Source organism: Leptodactylus fuscus, chromosome 1, assembly GCF_031893055.1.
Source record: "Leptodactylus fuscus isolate aLepFus1 chromosome 1, aLepFus1.hap2, whole genome shotgun sequence".
Classification (NCBI taxonomy): Eukaryota; Metazoa; Chordata; class Amphibia; order Anura; family Leptodactylidae; genus Leptodactylus; species Leptodactylus fuscus.
The window spans coordinates 205,814,511-205,840,148 of NC_134265.1; the positions used below are offsets into that span (position 1 = coordinate 205,814,511).

General features: G+C 42.4%; 1 protein-coding gene across 4 annotated transcripts in view; it reads right to left on the reverse strand.

Moving 5' to 3' along the window:
- PWWP3A (PWWP domain containing 3A, DNA repair factor) overlaps window positions 1-16,824 on the reverse strand; it is a 55,166-nt gene extending 38,342 nt beyond the window's left edge. Inside the window, exons 1-3 of one of the 4 annotated variants that reach the window (XM_075283260.1) lie at window positions 16,691-16,824; window positions 4,406-4,512; window positions 1,674-1,741 (exon numbers count right to left, since the gene is read on the reverse strand). In XM_075283260.1, the coding sequence (XP_075139361.1) occupies window positions 1,674-1,741; window positions 4,406-4,462 (125 nt within the window). In that variant the 5' untranslated portion in view covers window positions 4,463-4,512; window positions 16,691-16,824. Of the gene's footprint in view, window positions 1-1,673; window positions 1,742-4,405; window positions 4,513-16,590; window positions 16,666-16,690 lie in introns of those variants that run through there. The other 3 variants (XM_075283244.1, XM_075283252.1, XM_075283267.1) reach the window with 3 other exon arrangements.
- Window positions 16,825-25,638: the final 8,814 nt, after the last annotated feature.

The window sequence follows — 25,638 nt, forward strand, 5'->3', positions numbered from 1 at the left end:
ACTGGAGCAGCGCTGCATCAGCAGCCTCCCCTCATGCTCAGGCAGAGAGTAGGTCCTCTCTGTGCCTGCTCTCTGCCTGTGAACGCCGCAAAGCCCCGCCCCTCAGCTTAGCCCCGCCCCCTCCACGTCCGCTCCGCCCCCTCCCCCGGGGGGGGGGGGGGTCTTTCTGTCGTTCGCCTCGGGCGGCGAAAGGGGCAGGTTCATCCCTGCTTGTCTGTGGCAGAGAAATACACAGCTCAGAGCTGCTCCCAGCACTCATTCTCTCCCTTCCCCCCTGAGAGCAGGCAGCTAATGTCACTTGGGGACTGAGCAGATAATCCCGTGGTCCGGGGCCGTGGTCATAGAAACGCATGTAAACAATGAAGTGAATAAATTAAGATAGCTGCCAAACAAAGCAGTTTTGATAAAGCAATGTATTTAGAAAAAGTCTTATATCCACATAAACTAGCAGTATAGATAGGATCCTTGTGATGGGACAACCCCTTTAAGTCTAAGGCTGCACAGGACATCCTGCAGCAAAAAGCACGGCAGCAACACATCATGATCTTCCTGCAGTGTTTTAGACAGAAAGTTTGCAAAGGTTTCATCTGCGGTCTGCTTCAATTATACCTATGGGGAAACCGCCGGTGTTTCCCTAGGTAAAATTGACATGCTGAAATTTCCAAAACCATGCCAGACCACAGACATTATCTTGGTCTAGTTAAATAAAGTTGGGGTCAGTTCACACAGAGGTTTTGCAGGCAGTTTTTGACCCAGAAATTGCCTCAAAATCTGCCTGAAAAACCGCCTCCCATTCATTTCAATTGGAGTCACTAGTTTTTTTCCTCTAGGGTTTTTTTTTCATCTTGTGGGGAAAAAAAAGCGACATGACCTATCTTCAGGCATTTTCCAACTGGAAAAACCCATTGATGTGCAATGGGTTTGCAAAAACCGCTTCAAAAACCGCTAGCGTTTTTATAAAAGAGAAGTTTCCAGATCCATACAGTGTCCTGCAGCAAAAAAAAAAAAAAAAAAAAGTGATGAAAACCAAGTCAAAAAACGGTTTCCTAATTCCTGAAGCAGATTTTTCTCCACCTGCAAAAATCTCTCTGTGTGAACTCACCCTTAGGCTGGGTTCACACAGGGTTTTTGGGCAAGATTTTGAAGCGGAATCCGCATCAGAATCCGGCTCCAAAAAACGTCTCCCATTGACTTCAATGGGAGCCGTTCACTTCTTTTTCCGCTAGTGGTTTTATGCGGAAAAAAGATGTGAGCTGCCCTTTCTTGCTGTGGATACCGCGGCCCGACACTCCCCTCCTGACTAGGCGTATTCATTTGGGCCTAATCTGGAGAGGAATGCCGTGACTGGATGCCAATGCACTGCACCGGTATCCAGTCACGGCTAGCCATTTTTTGAACCAGATTCTGCGGCAGCCTCAGTGTCAAAATCCGGCTCAAAAAACCTTTACAGTTCTTCTTGAACATGTTCTACTAAACTGTAATGCAGGTTCCTCAAGCCCTGCTGATTCAGAATTGTAGAGGTTCTTGTACTGGTTTTTGAAAACCCATCCAATTGTCAAATAAAAGGGTCTCTAAGTAGTGCTCTTCAGACTTTTCCTGGGTAAGTCAGAGGCATTGTAAATAAGAAATATTACTAGTAAAATAGATGCATTGAAATCGGAGATTTACTCAACTGTTTCTTCACGACAAATATCTCAACACCCAACTTGCATTTAGACAAATGTTTGTATCGTGACAACACCTGTTTGAGAAAAAAAGATCATTTTAAAATCACATATTATTATCTTTAGATGCTGAATATGCTAAGGACACTAAAATTTTTACTTAATCTTAATTACACTATATTAAATCATGTATCTTAAATAAGGCAATTGTTTTTTACAAAAATGGAAGCTGTAGAACCCTGAAAAAAATAAATTACATTTCAGAACAAGTTATAAAATGATGGCCCAGGACTTTCTTTGTCACTATATTTATTTTATAATTTCATATGCCAGGTGACAAATATAAAGAACAAACTATATACTGTGGAGGGTCCTAGATAAAAGATACAGCTTGATCCCCAAAGACTGTCACAAGCTGAAGGCGATGGGTGCTGTGATATGGTTTTCTGAACTTCCAGTCATGATTTTCCCTTGGAAAAACTACAATTAAAGGACTCTTTAGAAAGGCTATTCTCCTGTTTATTGTTGCGATTCACGCCGCCGTTCTGGAGTAATTTAATTTTTTGTCCGTATACTAATGAGTCTTCAGTAAGCACAGGTGGTGTCCTCTGTGCTGCCTGAAGACTTTCCAGTAACGCCTTCATCTTCTTCAGTTGACGCCTCTTTCCGCCGCATCACCCTCATCATCATGTTCCGGCGAGTCTGCATATGAGATTACAATCCCATCAGGCTTTGGGCAGAGCCGACTGCGCATGTCTGTTTGGCCATTTTACAGTGGTAGCTTATACAAAGCCCAATGACAGAAGCGAACGAGCATGTGAGGGATTTCCCAAATGCAGAGTTGCCGGAAGATGACAATGAGGATGACACGGCGGAGAGGCGTTGGCAAAAGAAGATAGAGGCATCGCTGGAGAGTCTTGAGGGAACACAGGGTAATGCCCCTGTGCTTTCTGAGCAAAGGGGGAATGCCCCCTGTGCTTTCTGAAGACTCATGTTAGGCCGGACCGGAGCCTCGGCTGTACCTCGCGGAGGTTGCTGGCCCGCTCTGTATACAGCGCCAGAGTGGGCTGGCGAATCCATGGTAAAACACCCCCTGTAGCCTGACCAGCTGCCCAAAGTTCCCAACAGCCTAGGTGGAATTCTTTCATGGTCTGTGATCAGGTCCTAAGCTCAGTTGGGCCAGATGATGACCTACTTATGGAGATCAACTGTACAGTTGGAACCCACACTTTTTTTTCATTATTGGAAGTCAGACTCGAATGGATAATGTGGCAAGATCCTATCTGCCTACTTTGTTTCGCTCAAAATACCTAGTAACTGAAACATGTCTGGCTGTTCGTTACAAACCTCCATGCCAACATTTTCAGACATTGTGGAACAGATTAAAGGGGTTGGCCACTTTCAGACCAATATTGACAAACAAATGTACAATAAAAAGATATACAATTTTCCAATATAGTTTCTGTATCAATTCCTCACGGTTTTCTAGATCTCGACTTGCTGTCATTCACTCTGTTACTTCTAGTGGATAAAACTCTGACCATGGTCATGTGATTTACGGTCCATGGTCATGTGATTTACGGTCCATGGTCATGTGAGCACACCGGTGCCGCTCATTACAGTCACAGCCCAGTAATCAGACAGCTGCCTGGTAATCAGCTGTGCACCTGTGTGCTGATCACATGACCATGGACCGTAAATCACATGACCATGGTCAGAGTTTTATCCTCTAGAAGTAACAGAATGAATGACAGCAAGCTGAGATCTAGAAAACAGAGGAATTGATACAGAAAGTATATTGGAAAATGTTATATCTTTTTATTGTACATTTGTTTGTCAATATTGGTCTGAAAGTGGCCAACCCCTTTAAATATTTTTCAAGAGTATATAGAGACAGAGAGGAACAAATTGAAATGAACCAAACATTTTTTAGAAAGTGGAAGGCTTAGTGAAGAGGAACTTAAAGGCATTGTCCACTTTCAGCAAACAAATGTTAGGCTAAGGCCCCACTTTGCAGAAACATAGCTTTTTATGTTACAGATTTTGTTGTGGTTTTTAAGCCAAAGCCAAGAATGGCTACAAAAGGAATGGAGAACATATAGGAATCTGTTATACTTCTACCTTCTGCTCAATCCACTCCTGAATTTGGCTCAAAAAACTGCAACAAAATCTGCAAAAAAAAAATAAAAAGTTGCATTTCTGCAACGTGGGACCTTAGCCTTAAACAGTTTTCCAATATACTTTCTGTATCAGTTCTTTGTGGTATTTTAGATTTTTGCTTGCTGTCATTCTTTGATACACAGACCCACAATTCCTTACAAGACATTTGATACAGATGTCTGATTACTGTACGGTCACTGTAACATGCTGTTTAACAAGCAAATTACATACCGTAACATATTATTAAACTGGACAATGCCTTTAACAGTTAATTTCTCCTTTTAAAGATCCTGAACATTAGTATCTTTTCTATAACTTAAAGACCATCTTTGACCAACTCCGCCAAGTCCATTGTTAGCTTTGAGACCATCTGACTCAGTGCCGTTACCCATAGATCTTCACTGTCAGTATGGCGTTCCTGACAGTCTAGCTGGGAAAGTCCCTCCAGACAGTACTGTCTGTAGATCTATACTGTCAGAGGGGGCGTTCCTAACTAAGTTAGTTAGTACTAGCTAACTAATACTAACAAAATACAGGAAGCAACTTTATTAAAATTGAGAACATAAAAAATTGGCACTCACCTTTGCAGGCCATAAACGATTATTCCACATACAGAAAACATAGTCTGTGGGACTCATGGTACAACTTCTTGATTTACATAAGGATTTTAAGCATCAACCGCAGGCACCTAAAATAACCAAGTATTAGTATAATAAGAAGACACCTGAACAGAGCATCCTATCACACTAATATTATTAATGTAAAAGTTTGTGAGTTTGGATGTTTGTGTGTTTGTTATTTACTATATTACATTGCTCTTATCTCAGCTTCTGAGAATACCAGGGCTGTTATCTCTCTGTGTAAACACACATAACCCTCAGTGGTTTGTGTACACACATTTGCATATTTGCATAGACCCAGCCGCAATACTAATATAGCCGTGACAGGCCTGGGAGCCTTCATTAGGCTCCCGGCTGTCACCCGAACAGGTTGGCTCCTGTGATATCGCCACGCAGGAGCCGGCCTGCAACTTTACAGGTACGGGGCTGGTGGGGACCGGCCCCGGGGGAGAAGGGACCGCCAATACAGACCCGGCATCCGCTGTACTAGAGAGGAGGATGCCGGCGAGGGATAGACGCCGGCACAGGCGTCACAAACCGTATTTTTCGGACTATAAGACGCACTTTTCCCCCCCAAAATTTGGGGGGAAAAGAAGGGTGCGTCTTATAGTCCGAATGTGGCCGCCCGGCATCCGCTGTAATAGAGAGGCGGATGCCGGCGAGGGATAGATTCTGGCACATGTGCCGGGGCCTGAGACATCGCTGCCCTGCCCTGCATGAAGCCAGCAGCGGAATGCCGGCACAGGTGCCGGGGCCCGCTGGCTTCATGCAGGGCAGGGCAGCGATGTCTCAGGCCCCGGCACCTGTGCCGGCGTCTATCCCTCGCCGGCATCCGCCTCTCTAGTACAGCAGATGCCGGGTCTGTATTGGCGGCCCCTTCTCCCCCGGGGCCGGTCCCCACCAGCCCCGTACCTGTAAAGTTGCAGGCCGGCTCCTGCGCGGCGATATCGCAGGAGCCGACCTGTTCGGGTGACAGCTGGGAGCCTAATTAAGGCTCCCAGGCATGTCACGGCTATATTAGTATTGCGGCTGGGTCTATGACCAGCCGTAATACTAATATACAGAATGTCCCATAGATGGCAAAACAGTTGTATTGCCGTCTATGGGACTTGCAATCAAGTGACTGCAGGTTCAAGCCCCCGGGGGGAATAAAATAGTTAAAAAAAAAAAAAAAGCTTTAAAAATATGTAATAAAAAAATGAAATAAGTAAACGTTCTAAATCACCTCCTTTCCCTAGAATATATATAACAGTAGAAAATCATATGTCAAACACATACACATTAGGTATCCTGTGTCCGAAAATGCCCGGTCTACTAATAGTTTTCCTGTACGGTGAACGTCAATATCACAATTGCTAAACTGCCGGGTTTTTTTTCAGTAAAAGGTGATCTAAGCAATAGATATTCCCCAAAATAGTATAACTAAAAAAACATCTGGCCCCGCAACAAAAAAAACACTATGCGTCCCCGTACAGCTGCAGGGTCACCTGTCAATGTGGCCTTGCAGCTGTTGCAAAACTACAACTTCCATATATTAAATATTTTACAATTTTTTGCTTCAAAAATTTTTTCCCCTATTTTCCTCCTCCTGCGTCTTATAGTCCAGTGCGTCTTATAGTCCGAAAAATACGGTATCTGATCTGCTCCAGGCAATGCAGACAAACTGACATGGGCAAACACCTTTAATTCAAATTGGCAGTTTCTCAATTTTAAACATACCGGGAAAAAGAAAATCTAATTTTCGCAAACAATGAGAGCTATGAAGGAGCCAGAAGTCACAGAGTTTTCCTCAAGCGGAGCTGAGGGGGATCATCGACGCCAACAACACATGAATTATATGACATCGCAGCGAACTGCTGAGATGCTGAACAATTGCAGGCACGGTGCGAAGAACAACTTAAGTGCCAGGCCAACTTGAGAGCTGCCGAAACGCCGGAGCAGGCGACTTATCAACACCCACAACATGCTCATTATATGGCGTCCCAGTGAGTTGCTGAGATGTCGCAACACATCACGGGCACAGCGCGAGGAACGAGTTCAGCGGCAGGCCAGCTTCACAGCTATTGAAACGCCGGAGCTGGTGGATCATCAACACCAACAACACGCTCATTATATGGCATTCCAGCAAGCTGCTGAGATGCCGGAACAATCACAGGCACAGTGTGAAGAACAAGTTCAGCAGCAGGAAAGCTTAACTGCTGCCTAAACGCCGGACCAAGCAAACCATCAATGGCAGCAATTTGCTGAATACGCTCATTATATGGCGTCCCAGTGAGCTACTGAGATGCCGGAACCATCTCGGACACGGTGCGAAGAACAACTTCAGTGCCAGGCCAACTTGAGATCTGCCAAAACGCCAGAGCAGGCGGATCATCAACACCAACAACACGCGCATTATATGGCGTCCTAGCAAGCTGCTGAGATGCCGGAACAATCACAGGTACAGTGCAAGAAACAAGTTCAGCAGCAGGACAGCTTGAGAGCTGCTGAAACGCCGGAGCAGGCAAACCATTGACGGCTGCAATTTGCTAAATTTAGGCGTATCATACACGCAAAAAACCCACAGACAAAGTTGCGGGCAGAGGCTAATCCTAATAATATTATAAATGTGAAAGTTTGTGAGTTTGTGTGTTTAGATGTTCCGATGTTTGTTCCTCAATCACAGCCAAATGGCTGAACGGATTGGGGGGAAATTTCCCACGAAACACGCATAGGCTACTTTAAATGTGGGTCACTCACCCCAAATTCCCACCATCACCCTCCAAAGACCCCTCTGCCTCGGCTATAGAAGCTGGCATTCTGTCAGCCCAGGTCTTTCCACGCACCTCCTATTGGTGCATGGCAGGGTGTGGGCGGGCTAGGGAGCCAGCGCTGCAGCACCATACGTTGCCGGCAAGGTGTGGGCGGGCCGATTGACCGGGAAGACCGTAATCAACATGGCGGCAGCCCACATGCTCCAGCCGCCGCTGCCACCCCAGCCCGCCTACACACTGCCAGCATGCTGGCCGGCTACACAGGACCGGCAGATGTTGCGGACTGCACACCGTACACAAGGTGAGTCCAGCGGGGTGGGGCATGGGTGATCGGTAGGGGCCGGGGGTTGCTGGTTTGGGGGTGGTGCAGGTGGTAGGGGTTAGTTCGGGTTTCACACCAGAGGGCAGAAGGCAAGTGGGGGGGGGGGGGGGAACCAAGGTCACGGGTGGGTGGTGCTGGGGGGAAGAGGTAGGAGGTGACTGTAACTCTACAGGGGGAAAGGGGTCCGGGGACACGGGTGGGGGGGTAAGGGGAGAGCCGGGGGTGCAGGTGGAGGGAAAGGGGAGGGCCAGAGGTGCAGCAGCGGGGCCGTGGGGTCCTGGCCCACGAAGCTGTGGGAGGTGACCGAGCTGGATGCAAGGAAAGGGCCATGGGGTGCCACGGGCCGCGCTGCAGGTGGATCGCGCAAGGGGGAGGGGACAGCGGACGAAGTCGCGGGCTATAGCTAGTATATAAATAAAGTAAACTAAATCTAATAGCAATACAACCTAAATTACAACAAAAGTATTATACCCATATATTTCATGAAAGAAATTACAAGGCAAATTGCAAAAATGTCACCCTGGACTTCACATTTATGCAAGCTTTCTAGGTATTTTGCATCAAATGTTTGTTTTTTTCCTAGAAAATTATGTTTGACTTCAAAATTCTGATTCAGGCCGAAGCTCCGTGTTGAAAAAATATAGCATTTTTGCCATAGTGAAAACACTATGGCAAAAAACACTGCATTTCACAGTACCTGTAAAGTGAATGAAATTCTGGCTAATCTCATCTTTAGCCTCAAGCAGTCCTAGGTTCCATTCAGATCACGTACATCCTTACATCCGTTTAACAAATGCCAAAATGGACGCAGATGGATCACCCTTCATTTACAGAGATAAAAAACCGGTCCATTTCTGTCTTTTTTTTTTTTTAAATTGACACATAAATGGATTGTGTCTGTCTGTCCATTCTACAGTATATGTAAACATCTGTTTGCATTGGTTTTTGCCATCCGTTAAACTGATGTTAAAAAAAAAAAAAACCACAACACACGCGATCTGATTGGAACCTTAGACGAATATATCACAAAATCAACAACACAAAGAAGCGAAAAATCTGTACAATCCAAAAATGGTGTGAGCAATGTCCTGATGTGTACCTTCTCATTTTCTCACCCTTGTAAGCTGGGTTCGACGTGACGGTAGTGTTGAACATATCCATTCACCATGTAGCAAAAGCCCCCATCATGGTTATATAGTGTAGCTTGTGGATACATGATTTTTAATATTGAGAAAAATTACAAGCAAATTTTCAACCAAAAAAAATTACCTATGAGTGGTCATGCACACACAATGTCCTCTTCATGGTTTTTGTTAAAGGATTTTCCTCACATACTGAAGTGATGGAATAACACTAAGATCAATATGACTTTCTGATCAGTAGAGGTCATACCCCAGGGACCCTTACCAATGATGAAGGGTGTAACACTACTCTAGTGCCGATTCGCTTTCACAGTTTTACCAATGAACCAAAGTTCCTGGCCATTGATTAAATATGGAGCTACTATGCATGGAAAATGTTGAAGGAGATGCAGCACTAAACCAGCATTGCTGACCCTTTCACCATCAGGATTAGAAGGAGTCTAAAAAGTGTGAGCCACAGGGATCAGAAAGGCAAATTAGTAATAACATCCCATTTAGGCTGGTCTTATACGACCATAGTGGTTTTTGCGGTCCGCAATTTGCTGATCAGCAACACTTAGGCTGGTCTTACGCGGCCGTAATTTAAGTCTACAAATGGTCCGCAATTGAGGGTTTTCAATTGCGGACCATTTGCGGACACATTATATTCAATGCGGCCTCTTACACCGCCAGATATTTTATCCATGGTGTGCCGGGCCGCAACCGAGGTCCGCAATTTATAGAACATGTCCGTAATGGCCATGAACTGCGGCACTGCACAGACTCGCCTATAGCACTCTATGGGCAAGTGCGGCAGTTTACAGGCATCTACGGTGTAATTTGCGGACCGTAAAATTATTACGGTTGTGTAAGAACAGCGTAAATTTCACTCCAAAAAGTAATTCCGCAGACGTCCGTGTCCAGCCGCACGTGCCCATAGAATTCTAGGGGACAGTGCCGTGATGTCCATGACTTTGCGGACTTGCAGTATTCAGTGCGGACCTCGGTCATGGCATGACACACCACGGATAAAATATCTGTTAGTGTAAGAGGCTGCACTGAGTACAAAGTGTCCACGATTGAGAACCCACAATTGCGGACTAAACTTACGTTTATGTAAGGCCAGCCTAAGTGATATGGTTTCACAATGAAGTTAAGAGTGAGGAAAAGCCCTTTGAATACAAGAGGTAATTATTTGATAATGGCCAGAAGCAATAAAGCGCCTCTAATTCAGGAAAAAAAAACTAGTGCTTGAATTCCTAAGAAAGTAAAAATGCAAGAAACTATGCATCAAATTAATTATACAATATCAATAATTTTATAATACAAATCTATAATAATTAACATAAGTCACTTTATGTTGAAGTTAGAGCAGGTAACTTTTTTCTACTCCACCTCCACCCGACGCTGGCTCAGACTCAATCAAGACTCAATCCTACCTATCAATGCAGGTCTATGGGAGTCCAATCAAGGCTCTAATAGACTTGCCTTGCGAGTTTGACCTCCTACTTATACCAGAAACAGTGTGCGAGTTTCCTGCCATACAAAGCACAAAAAATGTCATAATTTTTGGCAGATGCTAGGGTTTTAATCACAAAAATGACAGATTTCGAGTTTTGCATCTTAACGCCACTTCTGTCAAAGTGGGAGAAGTGAGGGATCAAGACAGGCCAGAGTAGGGACGCTGCAATCCCAAAAATTTACTTGCATCAGAAAAAACTTGCATGAGTTATAGCTGAGCCAGCGCCACTTAATAATTTTGGTACATCTCATGTTGGAGCACAACTGGATTAAGATCAATGCACAAAGCGGCAGTATAATAAATCAGTAGTGTGTGCACCAGAGGGAAGCACATACCCTCACAATAAAGTTATTCAGTAACATTATACTACACACATAGGCTCATTATCAAATAGATACAAAAATACAAAATAGGTACAAAATACTCCAAGTTCTCCAAAAGGGTGGTCACCTTTTGTTTAGAAGTTTCCCACTCACTTAGTGAAGTTGAGCAGTAAGCTCCCAGCTGTCAAACAACACCTTTCACACCACTGGGAAAAATAGAGCCTCGGTCATCTTCAACTAAGGCTTTAGGGGGAGTTAATGCCAGTGGAGACCCAGCGTATATTTAAATACTTGACATCTGCTGTCCTCAGGGTGCTGATGAAGTTAAACGAGGATGAGCAGCCATTTCCCCTCTTGATTATCATGGTACACTGTATGAGCGCGTATATATCCCTCTGTGTAAAATATTATAGTACATTATAGCATTCTGTATGGCAAACAAAAATGCATGCTGACACTAATAGCGTGTAAACACAGCCTAAGTGGGAGTGGCCACAAATGACGCTCATTTCCACTTTCCTGACATCTGCCAAACTAATACAGCCAGCGGACATCAAGTATTTAAATATGGCTCAGTTCCTGAGCGTCCTGGTTTCCACTGGGATCAACTACCCTAAAGCCTTGCTTGAAGATAACCAAAGCACTATTTTCCTGGCGCCGCCATTCTGGGGTTTATTGCGGGCTAATGGAACAAGGTACATGGGGTGGAATTCCATGGCCTGACAGTCAGGAGCTTACTGAAGGATCCCAGGCTAGTCATTGTATGAGTTCTATTACAGGCTGTTCTAGGCAATCTATAATAGAACTATAGCAATTTTACAATAGACAAAGTGACAGTTTGGGTGCATGCACACTACGTAACGCCGGGCGTGTATGAGAGCCGTACACGTCGGCGTTACAGCAGGGCTGCCGAACACTTCCCATTCACTTCAATGGGAGCGCTCGTAAACGCCGCTGTTACGAGCGCTCCCATTGAAGTGAATGGGAAGTGTTCGGCAGTCTGCCGTAATGCCGGCGTGTACGGCTCTCATACACGCCCGGCGTTACTCAGTGTGCATGCACCCTTTTGCATCCCATAAAATGTTTGCATAAAAAGCAATCAAAACAATAGAAATTTCCCAAAATGGAATAAATAAAAAAAAGTACATCTGGCCCTACAAAAAAAAAGACTCTTTATTGAAGTTGGAAAAAGTTAAGGGTGTCAGAATATGGTGATGCAGAGAAATTTTTCTTGCAAAGAATTTCAGAAAAGGGTTTAAAATGAAGAAGGGCTTAAAATGTAAAAACAAATTATGGAAATTTGGTATTGCTTTAACTGTACCAACCCCCAGTATGCAGCTAACATCACTTTGGCTGCACAGTGAACACTGTAAAAAAAAACAAAAAAAAAAACTTGCAGTTTATCTTTAATTTTCACCCCACTCTGATTTTTTCCTATCTTTCCAGTATATTACGGGAATATTAACTGGTACCATTATGGCATTTGGATATCAGGGAGTATAAAATTAGATTTGAAAAAATGTCTGTGACGGGAAGGGGTGAAATCAATGAGAAATCATCTATTAATCTCCATTCATACTGAGACAAGAAGCACGTATAGTCTACCTATAGTTTGAAGTAAAAGGGTAAATGCACATTTTGCATATCACATAAGGATTTGCTGCACAGATTTTCCTTGTACAAAAAAAATGCATATTTTTCTATAGAAATTTTGTACTGTAATACAATACCAGCAAAGTCAATGAGATTTTCAAAATTTCAAGTGCATGTCGCAGAATCTCTCAATGAATGGAGCAGATTTCAAAATCTGCAACATTTCAGTCCTTTCTGTGGATTTCACCCTGCAATGCAGAGAATAAGGCTACATTCACCCTATAAAGTACTTTTTCACAGCCAAGTGCAAGCCCAAAGGTACTTGAATGTCATGAACTGCTCATTGACATGAGTATATTAAGAGATCGTGAGATACATCATTTTATTCTTACTGTACTCTTGAACAATACGGTATTTCTCTTTTTAAGATCTGTCCATCCGTTCAAAAGCTATGGCCCCTAGAAGATTATATGTAGTCTATGCTGACAAAAAAATGAAGAAAACGGAAGGTGCGACGGAAAATAACCTCCCACTACTAGCCCTTCCTAACTAACTCAGCCCAACCCCCCACCTCATCATATTTACCTCTCTTCCTGTCCAGATCTTCTGGTCACAGGAGATCACGTCCTTCTGTGGGGCTCCTCTTCTTGCCATCTGCTGGCGCCTGGGCATGTACAGGTATGGGAGACCAGCAGACATCAATAAGAGGAGGAGCCGACCACTCAGAAGATCCAGACAGGAAGAAAGGTAAGTATGATGGGGTGGGGGTGGTAGTATTGCTGAAGTTCCATTTCTGGAAATGGAACATCACCAGTAAATCTAAAAATGACTTCCTGGGCGATATGGATAAATATACATTTTTTGTAAAGTAGTGAAGTTAGGCAGGGGGGGATGTTTAGAAATATTATTTTATCCTGGATAACCCCTTTAACAGCAAAATTACCCTGAATCATTAAAGGTAGTCTGTCACCAGGGTGAAGTGTACAAACCAGCAATACAGCTCACCTCAATGTAACACCTTCTTCCCCATAAAAATGTATGCCTCCATTGCATAGATATTCATTTATTTCACATTATCAAATAAGCAGTTTGGACCATTAAAGGCCGATTCAGTTTCCACAAACTGGTTTTATACCCTGGTACGAACACTAGAACCCAGGGCCAGGTGAGATTTCAGCATAGCTCAAGCAGAAGGAGAGCATATTAGAGTTTGGGGCGTCAGAGCCACCCTAAGTATTCCAGATCTCAGCAACTAAGGCACTAAATTCAGGGGAGCTATCTGGCTTAAAGGGGTTGTCTAGGATAACCATTTTTTTTCTTTTTTAGATTACACAGGGGGCAGGTGTTCCAGTGTCTCTCAGCATGGTATGGTCTTGCTGCTCCGAAAACACCAGAGCAACAGAACTGGACCAAACTGGGAGACACCAGAGCACCAGGGACAGGCAAGTTTTGGTTTGTTTACCTGCCCTGGCCATATATATATATTTATCTATATAACAAAAAGATATACAGATCGTATATAATATATATATATATATATATATATATATATATATATATATATATATATATATATATATATATACACACACACAGCAGCTTTCCTACACAGTAGTGTATATATATATATATATATATATATATATATATATACACAGCAGCTTTCCTATGCAGTAGTATATATATATATATATATATATCCTATTAATATTATAAATGTGAAAGTTTGTGAGTTTGGATGTTTGTGGGTTTGTGTGTTCGGATGTTTGTTAGTCAATCACGCAAAACCCGCTCGACCAATTTGGCTGAAATTTTCCACAAACATAGTTAATATACCCCATTGCGCAATAGGCTACTTTTTGTCACAATAGCGCACATACGTTTTTCCCAGGACCCCCACAAACGCCAAACTCACACCACCATCTCTGCAATCTCACACACTTTGGACCATAGCAAGCCACAAAATTCATATTGCCCTCTACAGCCTCACCCCTAACCCCACACAATCTCATATACATATACTTTACCACTTTGCCCCTCACCTTAACGATACTCCAGGAGGCTCTCTTTAACGCTCCGGAGCAGCCATGTTTGCCAACCCCCACCTCTCTGACAATCCGCGACACCGCCCACCCATGTCAATACCCCTAGGCGGTCTAATAAATGCAAAAAAAAAAAGTTTAAAAAAAGTAAAAAAAAAACATTAAAAACAAAAAAAAAGGATTAAAAATTCAAATCTCCCCCCTTTCCCTAGAACACATATAAAAGTAGTTAAAAACTGTGAAACACATACATGTTAGGTATCCCCGCGTCCGAAATCGCCCGCTCTACAAAGCTATACAAATATTTTTCCTGTTCGGTAAACGCCGTAGCGGGAAAAATGGTCAAAAGTGCCAAACCGCCGTTTTTTCACTGTTTTGATTCTGATAAAAATTTGAATAAAAAGTGATCAAAGCAATAACATTTCCCGAAAATGGTAGAACTACAAAGTACACCCAGTCCCGCAAAAAAAGACGTCCTATACATCCCCATACATGCACGTATAAAAAAGTTACGGCTGTCGGAATATGGCGACTTTTCAAAAAAAATTTTTTTTAACAGTTTTGGATTTGTTTTTAAGGGGTCAAAATGTAACTAAAACCATATAAATTTGGTATCCCCGGAATCGTAACGAAACACAGAATACAGGGGACATGTCATTTTGGTTGCACAGTGAACGCCGTAAAACCAAAGCCCGTAAGAAAGTCGCAGAAATGCATTTTTTCTTGAAATCCACCCCATTTTGAATTTTTTCCCTGCTTCCCAGTACATTATATAGAATAATTAATGGTGGCATCATGAAGAAAAATTTGTCCCGCAAAAATTAAGACCTCATATGGCTCTGGGAGCGGAGAAATAAAAAAGTTATGGGGTTTAGAAGGAGGGGAGTCAAAAATGAAAATCAAAAAATGCCATCGGCGGGAAAGGGTTAACTTTAAATACCTCTGTCCCAAAGTCACTATGTAAAGTTTCTCACAACACCGTATATATAGCAGTTCAAATACAAATTAACTGCAACACAAAAGTCTCACGTATTCTCTGAATTACAGCGAAAACAAGATACAAAGTTACATTTCATATCCCATCCCTTATACACAGTACGAAAACCTTACCCACGCCTGTATATACCCACTTCTACAATCACCGCAGACGAAGTCGCGGGTACCAGCTAGTATATATATATATATATATATATATATATACATATATATATACATACATACATACATACATACATACACAGCAGCTTTCCTACATAGTAGTGTGTATATATATATACATATATACATACACACACACACACACACAGCAGCTTTCCTATACAGTAGCTCTCCTATATATACACACAGCAGCTTTCCTACACAGTAGTGTGTGTATATATATATATATATATATATATATATATATATATACACACACAGCAGCTTTCCTATGCAGTAGTATATATATATATATACATACACACAGCAGCTTTCCTACATAGTAGTGTGTATATATATATATACACACACACACAGCAGCTTTCCTATACAGTAGTATATATTATATATATATATATACACACAGCTTTCCTACATAGTAGTGTATATATATATATATATATATATATATATATATATATATATACACACACACAGCAGCTTTCCTATACAGTAACTATCCTATATACACACAGCAGCTTTCCTACACAGTAGTGTATATATATATATATACACACAGCAGCTTTCCTATGCAGTAGTGTATATATATATATTATATATATACACACACACACACACAGCAGCTTTCCTACATAGTAGTGTGTATATATATATATATATATATATACATACATACATACACACACACACACACAGCAGCTTTCCTATACAGTAGTATATATATATATATATATATATATATATATATATATATATATATATATATATATACATACACACAGCAGCTTTCCTATACAGTAGTATATATTATATATATATATATATATACACACAGCTTTCCTACATAGTAGTGTATATATATATATATATATATATACACACACACACACACACAGCAGCTTTCCTATACAGTAACTATCCTATATATACACAGCAGTTTTTCTATAAGAAGCACAACTATCTGCACAGACTAGGGAATAACCATATGCTTGGCCACTGGCCTGTGTACATGAAGGAGTGACATTAGACAGTTGTGTGGCCCCTGTTCCACAATCCGGCCATCACGTGCTCCACCTAGTGACATTGGTGATCCACACCTTCTGACCATGGCACGGAGTGGTGCACCTTGCATTAGTCAGCCTCAGGTGCTAGTGACACTACACCGTAGAAAGTTAGCTGAGCACACAGTACAGATTGTTCCAAGCCTACAAGTACACCCAAACCACTGCAGCACCTCCTGATCGCCGACACACAGCGCAGATCTCTCGTGACTGCAGCATAGGACCCACGCAGCCATGTAACACGCACGCACCATACCCTACAGGCCGCCGGCTGTCACATCGCTTGTGGTCCGCAGTTTATTTGCCCAACACCGCCTTACAGATGACAACAAGCAGAGACCCGCCCATTACCGTATTGCCTTCTTCCCGCCCGCCTCTCTCCAGGTACTAAGGCGTTAACAACGGCACGTGGGAGGGGCTGTCTCGTTCTGCTTATTTAAGACACCAATGAAAAGCCTGCTCCGGCCCAGTAGGTGGGGCGTCTCATCCGGGATGTGAGTAGGACGGAGGTGTGGGCGGGGCCCAGCTAGTGGCGGTGGCATGCTGGGACTTTGGGACGAGTTCTTCCCGCCAGAATGCGCGATTAGGGTGCGGGCGAGTCTCTTGGTGCTCTACTGCCCTGTGCTGACATTGTATACGTATGGCGTCGTGTTATGCATACAAGGGTTGTCACTGTAGTGTGTTATGTGATCATATGGTCTTCTAGTCCCTGCCAAGCAGTTATTGCCCACTATGTCATATAATGCCTATGAGAAGGGCTTGAGTTTTGTCAATGAATATAAGCAACAGTTTTTATGCTGTGCTAGTCTGAGGTGCTGGATTCACACCTGCATTTGTGCTTGCTTGCAAGCAGGATTTTCTCTACTCGTCTTACAGGCAGAAACCTGGTGGGACCCCATTATAGTCTAGTTTTCGCAGTTAACTTTTTTTTTTTTTTTAATTAGGTTTGTGTTTCTGGGGTCCCCATATGAACCCTAAGAATGGAAATCTGAATACAGGTGTGAATGTAGCTTAACAGCTGTAGAAATAATATATTTTTTCTTTGTATATTTGAGGCATAACAATTTTTTTTTTTTTTATATTCAGTTAATACATTTTGTAATATACTTCCACATTTTATTAATAATTTAATAAATTTTTCTCTGTGAAGTCATGATGCTGGGAATAACCCTTGCTTCTCTATTGACGACAGCATGCTAACACTAGGTTCACACTACGGTAGCATTTGTGTGTTCACACTTTCATGTAGGCCACTTTTCCGGAGGAGGGAGGGGGTTTTGGTGGCGGGGCAGGTTTGAGACAATTGGGTGGCTCATAATACAGAATAATTAATGATATTTGTACACTTACTTGGTTAAGGGAGATCTGTTTAATTTGTTTGTGGTATGGACAGCTCTTAATAAAAGTATGGCGAGGGGTACCATCACTCAGGGAACACTGTTACTTTAATAGTTCCTCCAACAGGTAATAAAACCTGTGTATGGGGAGGGGCTATAACCTGTGAGGGCGCTACTAGGGGGTATTACAGTAATGGTCCACCCCCAGGTAATAATACCTGTGGGGAGGGGGCACTTATTGTAGTAGTGGTCCCCCAACTGGTAATAATACTCAGGGGGTGGTATCACTGTAACAGTGCTAGTGCCCACCCACAGGTAATATCACAAGGTGCTCGATTAGGACAGTATTACAGCAATAGTGTCCCCTAAGTTAAAAATATTACGTGTTTGGGGACTGTTGCTGTAATATGCCCCCCAGTGGTAATATTATTAACTGAGGGGCACTATTACTTCTTTGCGTGTGGTGGACACTACTAGGACTCTATTAAAAGGATCTTTGGATACCCTTTTTTTCTCGATAACATGTTGGAATAGCCTTAAGAAAGACTATTTGTCTCGTACCTTTAGATGTCTTCTCCGCGCCACCATTCGGTAGAAAACCGGACTTTCTTCAGTATGCAAATGAGTTCTCTCGCATCACTGGGGGCGGGCCCCAGCGCTCAAACAGCACTGGGGCATCCCCAATGCTGCGAGAGAACTCTCCAGCAATGCCTGCATCTTCTTCAGGAACCCGCCTCTCTGTGCGTCTTCCGTCCTGGGTTTTCAATTTTCTAGGCCTTGGGCAGAGCCGACTGTGCATGCCCAGGCCACAAGAAAATGGGCGCTTACAATGTAAGCTGTTCACGACCTTGCAGGCTGTATGTCTGTTCACTTCCTGGTTTTCTCGGTCAGTTGGTGGGCAGGGTTTCACTAGCCATCTCACAGACAAAGCCAGCTCTGCTATCTCTCTTCATAGCAGTACATGTTTGCAGTCTGTAATGAGGGATAGTTGTAAGTAAATTAGCACAGTATCACTGGGAGATGCACAATATGAAGCTGATGTAGCAGAGCTGGATTTGTTAGGTGATGAGAATCCCACACTTGCATGCTACAGGACCACAAGTCAGCTTGCAATATATTCACTTTTAGGTCCGCGTTTAATGAACTCCCTATCTCATCCCTAATCAGTAAAATTCAATTAGCCAACTGATAACTGGAAGAGCCGGAGATAAACAGCTTAGAAATACAAGCACCGAGCACTCAACTCCCGCTCCCCTCCTGAGAGCAGGGAGCTATGTCACTTGTCCTGGGCGGAGAGATAAGACCATCCCCAGGTCCCTGGTTATGGAAACGCAGTGTAAACAATGAAGTGAAGAATCTCAGATAGCAGCCAAAGTGGTTTTGCTTAAGCAATGTATTTAGCGGTATATATATAGGATCCTTGAGATGGGACAACCCCTTTAACCTCTTCCTGCCACAGGCACTTTTCAATTTTTATCGTTTTTGACTCCCCACCTTACAAACCCCATAACTTTATTTAATATTTTTCATTCACAGAATCACATGACTTAATGTTTGCAGGACAAATAATGTTTCATAATGGTATAATTTAATATTCTGTACAATGTACTGGAAAGTTGGAAAATTTATGTATTTTTGTGAGGCCAGGTGTACTTTTTAGTTATACCATTATGGTGAATGATCTTTTCATTGCTTTTAATTAAAATTTTTATGGGAAGAAAAACATTGGTTTGGTGCTTTTTGGTTGTGTGTGTTGTGTTTTTTATCGATATAGAAATGATCTTATATGTTTGTAGATGGGTGTTTTCAGATATGGGGGATGTCTACATTATTTTTATATCAAACCTAGGTAAGGGTGGGTGACTTTAAATTTTAGGGTTTTTTTTAACACTAGAACTACTGCAGGGGTCATTTTGACCCTTTTGCTATTTTTTTTCTGATAACTGCTAAAATTTTAACAAATGAGTTCTGAGATTTTGTGGTGTGGCTTTTTTATTATTATTATTATGGTGTATATTTTAGGACACAAAAATGAATTAACTTTTTTTTCAGGGGCCCAGTTTTCATACTTAAAAGTACAAAGGGTCAATTTAACCCCATACTTAAAAGTAGTAGCAGACAATACACCTAACATTAGCGTACAGAAAATCCCTGTGCTTCTCCCTAGTTGCAGAGTAAGGGTGCATGCACACTGAGTAACGCCGGCATTACAGCAGACTGCCGAACACTTCCCATTCACTTCAATGGGAGCGCTCGTAACAGCGGCGTTTACGAGCGCTCCCATTGAAGTGAATGGGAAGTGTTCGGCAGCCCTGCTGTAACGCCGGCGTGTACGGCTCTCATACACGCCTGGCGTTACGTAGTGTGCATGCACCCTAAGGGCGGATTCACGCCTGCGCCCATCTCCGCTTTTGGGTTTCCGTCTTCTGCCAAGAGAAACTGGACAGGAGACGGAAACCCCGGCGGTCAGTTTTCAAACTCATTTACTTGAATGGGTTTGCAAAGTGGCCGCTAGTGGGCGTCTTCTGCCTCTTCGTGGTGAAAACGTGTGGGTGTGTGTTTTGGTTGTTTGTTTTATTTTTATTTTTTTTAATACACCGGACACAAAATCTTGCATGTCTGAATTTGTGTCCGGTTAAAAAAAAACAACAAAAAAACCGGTTTAGCCGCCCTATGTTATTCTTTTTTCATATCAGGGATAATTCATCATTTTGTTTTGTCTAAATTTGTCTGAACGGTTTTGATCCATGTCTGTACTAGCGCTTTTTGTGTGTTCAGGAGCATACACTATAGCTGAAGTTACAACTCTGTATATAACAGCTGGTCATCAGTTCTAGAATTACGGCTCCTTAAAGAGGACCTTTCATCAGCTTGGGCACAGGCAGTTCTATATACTGCTGCAAAGCTGACAGTGCGCTGAATTCAGCTTTCCTGATCTGTGTCCCGGGTAAAGAGCTATCGGTCCTGGTACCGTCGCTCTTTACAGTCAGAAGGGCGTTCCTGACAGTCAGTCAGGAACATCCTTCTCCTCAGTAGTGCCTATCGCGCTGTACAGTGTGAGCGGGGAGGAACGCCCCCTCCCTCTGCTCGCAGTGCTTGTACATAGACGAGTATTAGCAGGAGGGGAGGAGGCGTTCCTTCCCGCTCACACAGTGAAGACAATCCTGTACTGGATTCACCGTTAGTGAACGATCCGGGCAACCGCACGTGTGCCAGCATAGAGGGCTCTGCGTGCACTCTCTGGCACGCGTGCCATAGGTTTGCCATCACGGTGCTAGGGGAAGAGATACATATATATATAATTTTCATTTAATGGGTTTTGGGCTTTGATGATCTCCTTCTTCAGGTCATCATGATCTATTGATTACAGTTGGGTAGGGGGTAGACACTTATGGTGTCTATGGGTTAATGTTGGGTTTTGTATTACATTGGCACATTAAAATGTTATTTATGGACATTTAATAAAATCGCTGCTGTGGCCAATTTAATCCATCCTGGTCTCGTGTCATTATTTAACAGGGAACGACTTGGCAATGCCCTTGTCATGGGCAACAAAAGCAAAATCTGTAATGAGGCCCCATATAAAAGTGATGTATGTTATGTGGCAGAGGGAGGCTTAGGGCCCAACTGTCAGTGCTGCACCCAGTGACTGTAGCAGCCGGGGCCCGTGACCTTAGGGGGCCTGGTGGGCTCCTGCTTTTTTTTCTGCCGTCTCACATGCTTTAAACACGCTTTGGTCACTCCAACTTACCCTAAACAGCCAATCTCTATCCTCTCCCATTGCACACCCTTCTGACAATAGCCCCCCCCCCCCCCACTGGTCACAAAGCTGGCCAATAGATCAAAGGATCCAAGCATCTTTGTTTACCTGACAGTGTGATCATCATCTACCTCCGCCTAGCTCCTCCTACAGGGTGTGATTAAAGTATTGAACACTCCCCCTCTTCTACTAAGCAAGCGCAGGGACTTTGAGTAAATGCTTTTCATGTTTACAGCATCTAACAAATCACATTATTTCAACTATAAATACTGCGGACGCTGAGTTCACACCAGCATTCGGCACTCTGTATTAGGTTTCCGACTTCTGCCAGCAGAAGACGGAAACCTGTCATGCTGAGTCCGGCCGTGAGTGTTTTGAGCTCTCCGCGGTGAAACCATTGGAGACGCAATTGAGCACTCACAATTAATCCATTGAGATTTTTTACTTTTTTTTTTTTTAAATATAAAAGTGAAGTTTTATTACAGTACTGTATTAGTGCTTCCCAATTGGAGTTTTTCTCCAGTCTGTGAATTTCTTGTAAGGTATTGGGTGCTATATGATCAGTGTAATTCTCAGTGATTGTTTGGGGGGATAGATAAGTAGGGCCACGTTACTTGGTATTTGTTTGGTGAGCATCTGAACTGAAACTGTTATTATACTCCGGATACATAATTACAAAAAATAAACAATGTTATTAATTGCTTTAAATATTAACACAAGTACAATGAGATTGCTTTGTAGTCATAAAATGAACAGGTTTTACAAATAGTTTATAGTGGAATAAACACATATTCCACATATGTAAGTACTAGCTGGTACTCGCGACTTCGTCTGCGGTGATTGTAGTAGTGGGTATATACAGGCGTGGGTAAGGTTTTCGTAGTGTCTATAAGGTATGGGATATGGAATGTAACTTTGTATCTTGTTTTTTCTGTAATTCAGAGAATACGTGAGACTTTTGTGTTGAAGTTAATTTGTATTTCAGCTGCTATACGGTGTTGTGAGAAACTTTACATAGTGACTTTGGGACAGAAGTATTTGAAGTTAACCCTTTCCCGTCGATGGCATTTTTTGATTTTGGTTTTTCATTTTTGACTCCCCTCCTTCTAAACCCCATAACTTTTTTATTTCTCCGCTCCCAGAGTCATATGAGGTCTTAATTTTTCTTGGGACAAATTTTTCTTCATGATGCCACCATTATTTATTCTATATAATGTACTGGGAAGCAGGGAAAAAATTCTGAATGGGGTGGATTTGTCAAAAAAATGCATTTCTGCGACTTTCTTAGGGGCTTTGGTTTTACGGCGTTCACTGTGCAACCAAAATGACATGTCCCCTGTATTCTGTGTTTCGTTACGATTCCGGGGATACCAAATTTATATGGTTTTATTTACATTTTGACCCCTTTAAAAAAAATCCAAAACTGTTAAAACATTTTTTTTGTGAAAAGTTGTCATATTCCGACAGCCGTAACTTTTTTATACGTCAGTGTACTGGGATGTATAGGGCGTCTTTTTTTGCGGGGTCAGGTGTACTTTCTAGTTCTACCATTTTCGGGAAATGTTATTGCTTTGATCACTTTTTATTCAAATTTTTATCAGAATCAAAAGAGTGAAAAAACGGCAGTTTGGCACTTTTGACCATTTTTCCCGCTACGGCGTTTACCGAACAGGAAAAATATTTGTATAGCTTTGTAGAGCGGGCGATTTCAGACGTGGGTATACCTAATATGTATGTGTTTCACAGTTTTTAAGTACTTTTATATGTGTTCTAGGGAAAAGGGGGTGATTTGAATTTTTAATCCTTTTTTTGTTTTTTACTTTTTTTTTTAAACTTTTTTTTTTTTTCCATTTATTAGACTTCCTAGGGGTATTGACATGGGTGGGCGGTGTCGCGGATTGTCAGAGCGGTGGGGGTCGGCAAACATGGCTGCTCCGGAGCGTTAAAGAGAGCCTCCTGGAGTATCGTTAAGGGGAGGGGCAAAGTGGTAAAGTATATGTATATGTGATTGTGTGGGGTTAGGGGCTAGGCTGCAGAGGGCAATATGAATTTTGTGGCTTGCTATGGTCCAAAGTGTGTGAGATTGCAGAGATGGTGGTGTGAGTTTGGGTTTTGTGGGGGTCCTGGCACAAACGTATGTGCGCTGTTGTGACGAAAAGTAGCCTATTGCGCAATCGGGTGTATTAACTATGTTTGTGGAAACTTTCAGCCAAATCGGTCGAGCGGGTTTTGCGTGATTGAGGAACAAACACCCAAACTCACAAACTTTCACATCCTATTAATATTATAAATGTGAAAGTTTGTGGGTTTGTGTGTTTGGATGTTTGCATGTTCGGATGTTTGTTCCTCAATCACGGAAAAACCGCTCGACCGATTCGGCTAAAATTTTCCACAAACATAGTTAATACACCCGATTAAACAATAGGCTACTTTTCGTCACAATAGCGCACATACGTTTGTGCCAGGACCCCACAAAACCCAAACTCACACCACCATCTCTGCAATCTCACACACTTTGGACCATAGCAAGCCACAAAATTCATATTGCCCTCTGCAGCCTCGCCCCTAACCCCACACAATCTCATATACATACTGTATACTTTACCACTTTGCCCCTCACCTTAACGATACTCCAGGAGGCGCTCTTTAACGCTCCGGAGCAGCCATGTTTGCCGACCCCCACCGCTCTGACAATCCGCGACACCCCCCACCCATGTCAATACCCCTAGGCGGTCTAAAAAATGCAAAAAAAAATTTTTTTTTAAAAGTAAAAAAAATATAAAAAAATAAATAAAAAGGATTAAAAATTCAAATCACCCCCTTTTCTCTAGAACACATATAAAAGTACTTAAAAACTGTGAAACACATACATATTAGGTATCCCCACATCCGAAATCGCCCGCTCTACAAAGCTATACAAATATTTTTCCTGTTCGGTAAACGCTGTAGTGGGAAAAATGGTCAAAAGTGCCAAACCGCTGTTTTTTCACTGTTTTGATTCTGATACAAATTTGAATAAAAAGTGATCAAAGCAATAACCTTTCCCGAAAATGGTAGAACTACAAAGTACACCCGGTCACGCAAAAAAAGACACCCTATACATCCCCGTACACGCACGTATAAAAAAGTTACGGCTGTCGGAATATGGCGACTTTTCAAAAAAAAAATTTTAAACACAGTTTTGGATTTTTTTTAAGGGGTCAAAATGTAAATAAAACCATATAAATTTGGTATCCCCAGAAACGTAAGGAAACACAGAATACAGGGGACATGTCATTTTGGTTGCACAGTGAACGCCGTAAAACCAAAGCCCGTAAGAAAGTCGCAGAAATGCATTTTTTCTTCAAATCCACCCCATTCAGAATTTTTTCCCTGCTTCCCAGTACATTATATAGAATAAATAATGGTGCCATCATGAAGAAAAATTTGTCCCAGGAAAAATTAAGACCTCATATGGCTCTGGGAGCGGAGAAATAAAAAAGTTATGGGGTTTAGAGGGAGGGGAGTCAAAAACGAAAATCAAAAAATGCCATTGACGGGAAAGGGTTAACTTCAAATACTTCTGTCCCAAAGTCACTATGTAAAGTTTCTCACAACACCGTATAGCAGCTCAAATACAAATTAACTTCAACACAAAAGTCTCATGTATTGTCTGAATTATAGCAAAAACAAGATACAAACTTACATTTCATATCCCATACCTTATACACAGTACGAAAACCTTACCCGCGCCTGTATATACCCACTTCTACAATCACCGCAGACGAAGTCGCGGGTACCAGCTAGTTTATAATATTAATAGGATGTAGTAACTTCTCTGTGCTTCCTAGGTATGGAATGAATAAGTGGTATGTCTAGTTTATAATGAAATTAATAAATATTCCTTATAGACAGGCAATAATAAATTCTCTGTGCTTTGTAGACATGGATTGAACAGTCTGTATGTGTAGTTTAGGCTTAGGCCCCAAGTAGCGGGCCACATCACATTTTTTCCCGCAAGGCCGTTTCCACTACGGACTTTCTGGTTCTGTTATACCTATAGGGAAACAGCCGGCATTTCTGTGGCTATAATTGACATGCTGGAATTTCCAAAAACACAGTGGTTTTGGTAATTGCACATTTCCGTTGTGCGTATTTTTCTGCAATGTGTGGATAGGATTCGCTAGTAAAACTAGCTGTGGGGCTCCAACCTTACAGAGGAA